At 42.0% G+C, this 10591-nt stretch overlaps 1 protein-coding gene across 3 annotated transcripts in view; it reads left to right on the top strand.

The window, feature by feature from the left end:
- The first annotated feature begins 4748 nt into the window (after positions 1-4748).
- LOC115123446 (copine-9-like) overlaps positions 4749-10591 on the top strand; it is an 87788-nt gene continuing 81945 nt past the window's right edge. For 2 of the 3 annotated variants that reach the window (XM_065003926.1, XM_065003915.1), the window contains exon 1: positions 4749-9613. In XM_065003926.1, the coding sequence (XP_064859998.1) occupies positions 9552-9613 (62 nt within the window). In that variant the 5' untranslated portion in view covers positions 4749-9551. The remainder of the gene's footprint in view (positions 9614-10591) is intronic. The other variant, XM_065003921.1, reaches the window with a different exon arrangement.

Raw genomic sequence — 10591 nt, 5'->3', positions numbered from 1 at the left:
ATTTATTTATTAAACATGATGTTTACCTGTCCTGTGTGGATAATCTATTGTTTCATCTTCATGCACAGCTGTAAAGTCAGGATTTGATTACAGTTAAGTTTAGGCTGCCTGTACTATATGAGGAAGTAGATTCATGTATGTTTATGGTTTAACTTACAGTCATGATTTTACCAGGTGTTTACTTTATATAATTTTGGATTTATTTTGATTTAACCTTTTATTTAACCTTTATTTAACTAGGCAGGTCAGTTAAGAACAAATTGTTATTTACAATGACAGCGTACCAAAAATACAGAAGGCCTCCTATGGGGACGAGGGCTGGGATTAAAAATTCAAAATAAAATACAAATATAGGACAGAACACACATCACGACAAGAGAGACACCACAACACTACATAAAAAGAGGCCTAAGACAACAACACAGCATGGCAGCAACACATGAAATCACAGCATGGTAGCAGCACAACATGGCAGCGGCACAACATGGTAGCGGCACAACATGGTAGCGGCACAACATGGTAGCGGCACAACATGGTAGCGGCACAACATGGTAGCGGCACAACATGGCAGCGGCACAACATGGTAGCGGCACAACATGGTAGCGGCACAACATGGCAGTGCCACAACATGGTAGTGGCACAACATGGTAGCGGCACAACATGGTAGCGGCACAACATGGTAGCGGCACAACATGGTAGCGGCACAACATGGCAGCGGCACAACATGGCAGCGGCACAACATGGCAGCGGCACAACATGGCAGCGGCACAAAACATGGTACAAACATTATTGGGCACAGACAACTGCACAAAGGGCAAGAAGGTAGAGACGACAATACATCACGCAAAGCAGCCACAACGGTCAGTAAGAGTGTCCACGATTGAGTCTTTGAATGAAGAGATTGCGATAAAACTGTCCAGTTTGAGTGTTTGTTGCAGCTCGTTCCAGTTGCTAGCTGCAGTGAACTGAAAAGACGAGCCACCCAGGGATGTGTGTGCTTTGGGGACCTTTAACAGAATGTGACTGGCAGAACGGGTGTATGTGGAATATGAGGGCTGCAGTAGATATCTCCGATAGGGGGGAGTGAGGCCTAAGAGGGTTTTGTAAATAAGCATTAACCAGTGCGACATAGAGAGTATAGAGAGATTTACAGTTTACAGAGGAGTATAGAGTGCAGTGATGTGTCCTATAAGGAGCATTGGTGGCAAATCTGATGGCCGAATGGTAAAGAACATCTAGCCACTCGAGAGCACCCTCACCTGCCGATCTATTAATTGCGTCTCCATAATCTAGCATGGGTAAGATGGTCATCTGAATCAGGGTTAGTTTGGCAGCTGGGGTGAAAGAGGAGCGATTACAATAGAGGAAACCAAGTGTAGATTTAACTTTAGCCTGCAGAGGTAACTACCTCAAGCTCTAAACCCTCAGAGGTAGTAATCACACCTGTGGGGAGAGGGGCACAAAGTCATAAAGGTACATATTATATATGGTAACTAGTTATTACTTTATCAATGCTTGATAAATAGTTTTGGATTAATTCCAGATGTACTGTAACAAGTAGCTATTGGCGTGAAGATAATTTTAGTGTCAACCTAACAACTGATCGCACGTTGTTTTCTATTAAAAACCAGGTGAATTTGTGTTACATTTTTACATTTAGATTTTTGTCATTTGCAGACCCTCTTATCTAAAATGACTTACAGTTAGTTCATTCATTTTAAGATAGCTACAATAGGTGAGACAACCACACGGTCAAAGTCAATATATTGTTTCCCATTAAAGTAGCTATCAGCAAAGCCGATGCTAGTAAGAAAATACATGTGTGAGGGTTAGTTCATGAAAAGGGTGTTTGTTTTTTATTTAAATGAAATGAAAAACAATTTAGGCTACTATTACGGTGTCCTTATAAGGACAGTCTCAGAGTCACAAGGAGTTGGTGTCAGTGTCACGTAGACAAACCATAATTCCTGATGAGACTGAAAGTAACTCCTGTTGACACTGACATTAACTCCTGATAAGGATGAGTGACAGCGATGCCAAATCCTTGTGACTTTGAAAGAAGGGAGAGAACAGAGAGAGAACAGACGGATTCAGAGAAACAGTGAATGTAGTCTTTGTTTCAGGGTAGTTTATCACCGTCCTAATATAGACACCGTATCCTGGCATCCCTAAGGAACATATTAAAAGATCTCAAGTCAAATGTTATTTGTCACATGTACAGAATACAAAAGGTGTAAACCATCCAGCTCAATGCTTACATACAAGCTCTTCCTCAACAATGCAGAGTTCAATATCAAATGTACGAAATAGAAATCCAGAATAGGATATTTTTTAAACCACAGAAACAACACTTGTTCAGATAGGCAAGAGCTTTAAAGGGGCAATCAGCAGTTGGAACAATAACAAAGCTTTTTCCCCATAACTATTTTGGTAAAAATGGGTCTGGAGAAATGCAATCACTGTCACGTCCTGACCATAGAGAGCCCTTATATTTTCTATGGTAGAGTAGGTCAGGGCGTGACTGGGGGTTTTTCTAGTTATTATTTTCTATGTGGGGTTCTAGTTAAGTTTTTCTATGTTGGTGTTTGGTATGATTCCCAATTAGAAGCAGTTGGCTATCTTTGTCTCTAATTGGGGATCATATTTAAGTAGCATTTTTTCCAGTTGTGTTTTATGGGATATTGTTTTGACTTAGTGTATGTTACACCTCTTAGTTACGGTTCGTTGTTTGTTTCGGTCTTTCTTTGTTGTTTTGTGCGTTTCTAATAAATAATTATTCCAGCGAACGTGACAATCCCTCTCAAATTCATAGACAGAGATATGGATGCATGGACTGACCATCCATGATATCAAAATAATTGTTTTGAGGCAATAGTGTTTGTATACATCTACTTTTATTACAAACATTAGAGTAAAACAACCTTATTTTATTATTTTGTGTTCTGATGGGGTACAACAGTTGAACTAAGCTCATGAGGCATTTCTAAGTTATATTCTTTAAGAATAGAAGCCTACATATTATTCATTTAAGTCAAAACATTGCTGTAGAAACTGCAGATTGACCCTTTTTAAAGTAACTTTGATTTTTTTGGTAGATTCAACCCATCACCAGGTGCTGATGTATTGTTCATTTTTCTGACAGGTACAATGTGGACACCAGAAGTTCAAACATTTCAAAACATGTAAGTACACTGGTGATATCATGCTATTAATATAAGCTGAATATCTTGCATATTTTCATGTCACTTAGTTATGTTTACTTAATGAACTGTCAAGGGAAAATACTTCCCTATTAAAGCTGTTACATTTGGTTCGTCTTTGATTTGAATACTAAGTGATATTCTTCTTCAAGGAGGGAATGTCGGAATAATGAATTTGAATTATTTTTATACAAAAATAGAATGCTGTTTTTTTTTTTTTGTCTCTGCAGATTTCCAACTAACAGATCTGTTTTTCTCTCTCTATTGCAAACCATTGTGGATGAGTAGAAGGTTAGTCAACAACATTACTATAAACACGGTTTGACGAATCACAAGGAATAGCGTTTTTGTAATTAGTTATAGCCTTTTAAGGACACATAAATGTGGATCTTCTGAAAAGGTAAGAAACAATCTAGCTGGTTGGTTTTTATGAAGATCTTGCTTTAGGTTGTAGAGTGCTGTCCGTGGAGCTGGTAGAGCACAGCAGAGATCTTGCTTTAGGTTGTAGAGTGCTGTCCGTGGAGCTGGTAGGGCACAGCAGAGATCTTGCTTTAGGTTGTAGAGTGCTGTCCGTGGAGCTGGTAGAGCACAGCAGAGATCTTGCTTTAGGTTGTAGAGTGCTGTCCGTGGAGCTGGTAGAGCACAGCGGAGATCTTGCTTTAGGTTGTAGAGTGCTGTCCCTGGAGCTGGTAGAGCACAGCGGAGATCTTGCTTTAGGTTGTAGAGTGCTGTCCGTGGAGCTGGTAGAGCACAGCGGAGATCTTGCTTTAGGTTGTAGAGTGCTGTCCGTGGAGCTGGTAGAGCACAGCGGAGATCTTGCTTTAGGTTGTAGAGTGCTGTCCGTGGAGCTGGTAGAGCACAGCGGAGATCTTGCTTTAGGTTGTAGAGTGCTGTCCGTGGAGCTGGTAGAGCACAGCGGAGATCTTGCTTTAGGTTGTAGAGTGCTGTCCGTGGAGCTGGTAGAGCACAGCGGAGATCTTGCTTTAGGTTGTAGAGTGCTGTCCGTGGAGCTGGTAGAGCACAGCGGAGATCTTGCTTTAGGTTGTAGAGTGCTGTCCGTGGAGCTGGTAGAGCACAGCGGAGATCTTGCTTTAGGTTGTAGAGTGCTGTCCGTGGAGCTGGTAGAGCACAGCGGAGATCTTGCTTTAGGTTGTAGAGTGCTGTCCGTGGAGCTGGTAGAGCACAGCGGAGATCTTGCTTTAGGTTGTAGAGTGCTGTCCGTGGAGCTGGTAGAGCACCGCAGAGATCTTTTGCCAACCTGTCACTTCTTGAATTGGAACTTTTATATTTATTTTGGGATAGCGTGATCTAAGCAGAATTCAATATGCAGAGCCTTCAAAGTATTCCACATTTTGTTGTGTTACAGCTTGAATTTAAAATTGATTACATTTAGATTATTTAAGTATTTAACCCCTTCGTTATGACAAACCTAAATAAGGTCAGGAGTAGAAATGTGCTTAACAAGTCACAATAAGTTGCATGGACTCTGTGTGTGCTAATAGTGTTTAACATGATTTGTAATGTTCTTTGCTAGCCGTTTTGGTAAATATATAGTAGATAGGGCAATTCACCTATTACAAACAGCCTGTGTGAATGCAGACGTACACACAGCTGTCTCACCAAAATAATGCTAACTTAATGCTGAAAGTAGTAGCCTAGTTATTCATGCATGCAAACAAAAACACTGAGTAGCAGTTTGGCTAAGAATACTGACACAACTGCGAATGTGAACTATTGAATGCAAACAGAACAAAACAGCGATACAAAGTAAACAAAATCTAAAAAGTCATGACAGAATCTATACTTAGGCTAGTTACATTAACAGTAAACAAATGCAATAAACAAACATGAAGATCCAAAAGCCTACAGCCTACTACAGATGCAGCCATGCTGTCTTGCCATATGAATAGGCCTATAGGCTCGCTTCATTCATGGAAAATCACGCTGCTCTTGAGTTCAGCAACATGTTGTTGTCACGGCCGTCGTCGGAATGAGACCAAGGTGCAGCGTACAAAACCAGAAATAACAAAAGGGCTATAGTGCCCCTAACCAAGACAACTTCCCACAAATCATACGGCCTAAGTATGATTCCCAATCAGAGACAACGATAGACAGCTGTCCCTGATTGAGAACCATACCTGGCCAAAACATAGAAATAAAAAAACATAGAAAACAACAGAACATAGAATGCCCACCCAAATCACACCCAGACCAAACCAAATAGAGACATAAAAAGGCTCTCTAAGGTCAGGGCGTGACAGTTGTGATATGGCAAAATACACTTTCCAATACATACAGTTCCATTCACAACCAGGGGAACAAATAGGCTACCACGAAAATCAGAACATAGTGTATCTATTTCTTTGATGTAACATAACGATATGTAGCTATACCCGGGGGCGTCATTTGGGTTCTTGCATTGGAATTACAGTGCCTTCAGAAAGTATTCACACCCCTTTATATTCTCCATATTTTGTTGTGTTACAAAGTGGGATTGAAATGTAATTTTATGTCAATGATCCACACAAAATACTCTAATGTCAAAGTGTAAGAAAATGCTAACATTTGTTCAAAATTATATATTTGATTAGATATGTTTTCAATTCCCTGAGTCAATACATGTTAGAATCACCTTTAGCAGCAGTTTAAAGCTGTGATTTTCTTCTGGGTACGTCTCTAAGAGCTTTGCACACCTATATTGTACAATATTTTCACATTATTAAATAATGAAATAATTCTTCAAGCTCTGTCAAGTTAGTTGTTGATCATTGTTAGACAGCCGTTTTCTAGTCTTGCCATAGATTTTTAAGCCGATATAAGTCAAAAGTGTAAGTATGCCATTCAGGAACGTTCAATGCCGTCTTGGTAAGCAACTCCAGTGTATATTTGTACTTGTGTTTTTGTCCTGCTGAAAGGTGAATTTGTCTCCCAGTGTCTGTTGGAAAGCAGACTGAACTAGGTTTTCCTGTTGGATTTTGCCTGTGCTTTTACCTCTATTCCATTTATTCCATTTATTCCATTCCATAAAAAACTCGCTAGTCCATGCCGATGATCAGCATACCCATAACATGATGAAGCCACCACCATGCTTGAAAATATGATGAGTGCTCCTCTGTGATGTGTTGCGTTGGATTTTCATCTTTTCACTCTGTCAATTAGCTTAGTATTATGGAGTAACTGCAATGTTGTTGATCCATCCTCAGTTTTCTATCACAGAAATTCTATTCTGTAACTGTTTTAAAGTCACCATTGGCCTCATGGTGAAATACCGGAGTGGTTTCCTTCCTCTCCAGCAACTGGAGTTAAGGAGGTCTGTGTCTTTGTAGTGACTGGGTGTATTGATACACCACCCAAAGTGTAATTAATAACTTCACCATGCTTAAAGGGATATTCAATGTATTTTTTAAATGATTTTTTACCCATCTACGAATTGGTGCCCCCCCTTTGCGAGGCATTGGAAAACCTCCCTGGTCTTTGTGGTTGAATCTGTGTTTGAAATTCTCTGCTCAACTGAGGGACCTTACAGATAATTGTATGTGTAGGGTACAGAGATGAGGTAGTCATTAAAAAATCATGTTTAACACTATTATTGCACACAGAGTGAGTCCATGCAACTTATTATGTGAACTTGTTACATTTTTACTCCTAAATTTATTTAGGCTTGTCATAACAAAGGGGTTGAATACTTATTGACTCAGATGATTTTTTCTAAAATTGTAGCAATACATTATATTTACTATTAGGGTTAAGTGCCTTGCTCAAAGGCACATCGGCAGATTGTTCACCTAGTCAGCTCGGGAATTCAAACCTGCAACCTTTTGGCTACTGGCCCAACGCTCTTAACCGCTATGTATTGCGTGTAGGCCAGTGACCAAAATTGATCAATTGTAAATTCAGGCTGTAACACAACAAAATGAGGAAAAAGTCAAGGGGCGTGAATACTTTCTGAAGGCACTATATATCTGTAATAATGTAACAATAGGACCAGAGATCACATATACTGCACATGGCGATTGCATTACTTTTGGCGTGTGAATATCGTGCCTTAACTATATCTCAGGTTAAATTAAAGTTCCTAAAGAAAAGTTCAAAGATAAGCTGCGATGTAGATTATAACTACATTTACAGTGCATTAGCTCTCAGCGCAGGTGTCTTTAACAGAGGAAAATGTTTCCCCATGTTGTGTTGTGATCCATTTTTAATTTTCCATTGGTTTTGTCTTGTCTTCCATCACACCTGGTTCCAATCCCATCAATTACATGTTGTATATTTATCCCTCTGTTTCCCCTCATGTCCTTGTTTGTGTACATCTGTACTGGTGAAAATCGGGTTGTGTTGCCCATTGATTTTTATTAGACATTGGCTTGAGGGGGCTAGACACCCTTTTCTCATATGGACTGACCACCGCAATCTGGAGTACATCCGTGCAGCGAGGAGACTGAACCCTCGCCAGGCAAGGTGGGCCATGTTTTTCACCCATTTTGTGTTTACCCTTTCCTACAGACCAGGCTCCCAGAACGTTAAGGCAGACGCATTGTCCCGGCTGTATGACACAGAGGAGCGGCCCATGGATCCCACTCCCATACACCCCGCCTCCTGCCTGGTGGCGCCGGTAGTGTGGGAGCTGGATGCGGACATTGAGCAGGCGTTACGTGCAGAGCCCGCTCCCCTCCAGTGTCCAGCTGGGCGTCTGTACATTCCGTCTGCTGTCCTCGACTGGCTGATCTATTGGGCCCACACGTCACCCTCCTCTGGTCATCCTGGGATCGGTCGGTGCGCTGTCTTAGTGGGAGGTACTGGGGGCCCACTTTGTCTAAGGATGTGAGGGTTTATGTTTCTTCCTGCTTGGTGTGCTTCCAGTGTAAGGCTCCTAGGCACCTGCCCAGAGGTAAGTTACAACTCTTACCCGTTCCACAACGGCCATGGTCACACCTGTCAATCGATTTCCTCACCGATCTACCTCCATCACAGTAACATCACGATCCTGGTCGTTGTGGATCGTTTCTCTAAGTCCTGTTGTCTCCTCCCTTTGCCCGGTCTCTCTACGGCCCTACTGACTGCGGAGGCCTTGTTAACTCACGTCTTCCGGCACTACAGGGTGCCTGAGGATATAGTGTCTGATTGTGATCCCCAGTTCACGTCGAGGGTCTGGAGGGCGTTCCTGGAACGTCTGGGGGTCTCGGTCAGCCTTACCTCAGGTTTTCACCCCGAGAGTAACGGGCAGGTGGAGAGAGTTAACCAGGATATGGTCCCTCCTTATTCGGGCGGTGTTCGGCGGTCGACGTCACCGACCTTCTAGCCATCGCTGATTCATTTTCCATTGGTTTTGTCTTGTCTTCCATCACACCTGGTTCCAATCCCATCAATGACATGTTGTGTATTTATCCCTCTGTTTCCCCTCATGTACTTGTCGGTGATTGTTTATTGTGTTTGTGTACGTCTGTACTGGTGAAAATCGGGTTGTGTTGCCCATTGATTTTTATTATTATGTTTTCCTGTGTTTTTTTTTGTATATAAACTGCGCCGTTGGAAACAGTTATTTCTCTCCTGCGTCTGACTTCTCTGCCGCCAGTTAAACACCCTTACAGGTACTCCATGGGTAATATGAGCTAGGTGTTAAATCTGGTACTCCATGGGTAATATGAGCTAGGTGTTAAATCTGGTACTCCATGGGTAATATGAGCTAGGTGTTAAATCTGGTACTCCATGGGTAATATGAGCTAGGTGTTAAATCTGGTACTCCATGGGTAATATGAGCTAGGTGTTAAAATCTGGTACTCCATGGGTAATATGAGCTAGGTGTTAAATCTGGTACTCCATGGGTAATATGAGCTAGGTGTTAAATCTGGTACTCCATGGGTAATATGAGCTAGGTGTTAAATCTGGTACTCCATGGGTAATATGAGCTACGTTTTAAATCTGGTACTCCGTGGGTAATATGAGCTACGTTTTAAATCTGGTACTCTGTGGATAATATGAGCTACGTTTTAAATCTGGTACTCTGTGGATAATATGAGCTACGTTTTAAATCTGGTACTCTGTGGATAATATGAGCTACGTTTTAAATCTGGTACTCCGTGGGTAATATGAGCTACGTTTTTAAATCTGGTACTCCGTGGGTAATATGAGCTACGTTTTAAATCTGGTACTCTGTGGATAATATGAGCTACGTTTTAAATCTGGTACTCTGTGGATAATATGAGCTACGTTTTAAATCTGGTACTCTGTGGATAATATGAGCTACATTTTAAATCTGGTACTCCATAGGTAATATGAGCTAGGTGTTAAAAACTGCTACTTCATGGGTAATATGAGCTAGTTGTTCTCCCGTTACAGGACTTCCTGGGCCAGATGTTCTGCACTCTGGGGGAGATCATTGGGTCCACAGGCAGTCGGCTGGAGAGAACCCTGTCGTAAGTCTACCAATGACTTCTATCAAGTATCTACTGTGTATCTGCTGTGTGCAAGCATGCATCACAACACGATCTGTCACTGTACGTCTCTGCATTTGACAGGCCTCCACAATCTCACAATGTTCTCATTGCCTCTTAGATTGGGAAAAACAAGAACACAATTATTGGTGTGTCTAAGCCCAGAGGCTCCCACTGTACGGCAGGCATGTAACTAGAGATTAATCTAGCGTCAAACTTGGACTGAGAAGGATTGTATTCTACGAGAGCGTGAGGCAGTAACACATGCTGTAGACATAGTTAGGCATCCCTTGTGAAAGCCGAACAACCAGACCTGGGTTCAAATACTAATTTAAATCTTTCAAATGCTTTGAGCGCTTTCTTAAGACTGTCGGGAGTGTCAGTTGGGATGGGTTTGCACTGTGGCACTTTTTGATTGGTTCCTTGCAACAGGCATAGCAGGGGTATTTCAAATGATTTACAATGGTGTTTGAACCCAGGTCAGTGACACGATACTGGCCCTGTGGATGACTCAGCATGGAATTGGGCCCTTTTCAATTAAAGTTGATAACCAACACACTGAGAACTTTGTCCTTCTCTCGCTCTCTCCCGCTCTCTCTTTCTCTCTCTCTCTCTCACTCCTGCTCTCTCTCCTGCTCTCACTTTTGCTCTCTCTTTCTCTCTCTCTCACTCGCGCTCTCTCCCGCTCTCTTTCTCTCTCTCTCTCACTCGCGCTCTCTCCCGCTCTCACTTTCGCTCTCTCTTTCTCTCTCTCTCTCACTCCTGCTCTCTCTCCTGCTCTCACTTTCGCTCTCTATCGCTCTCTTTCTTTCTCTCTCACTCTCTTTCGCTTTCTCTCTTCCTCTCTTCCTCTCTCTCTGTTTCTCTTGGTTGGTGTGAGTAACAGACAACACAACAATGCCATAAAGCACCCACTGAGAGATGGGAAACTCTCCTAACAGTGTTGTGAACCATGTAGTT

The sequence above is a fragment of the Oncorhynchus nerka genome, linkage group LG2, assembly GCF_034236695.1.
Source record: "Oncorhynchus nerka isolate Pitt River linkage group LG2, Oner_Uvic_2.0, whole genome shotgun sequence".
In the NCBI taxonomy this organism is placed as follows: Eukaryota; Metazoa; Chordata; class Actinopteri; order Salmoniformes; family Salmonidae; genus Oncorhynchus; species Oncorhynchus nerka.
This window is presented reverse-complemented; position numbering and strand designations above follow the sequence as displayed.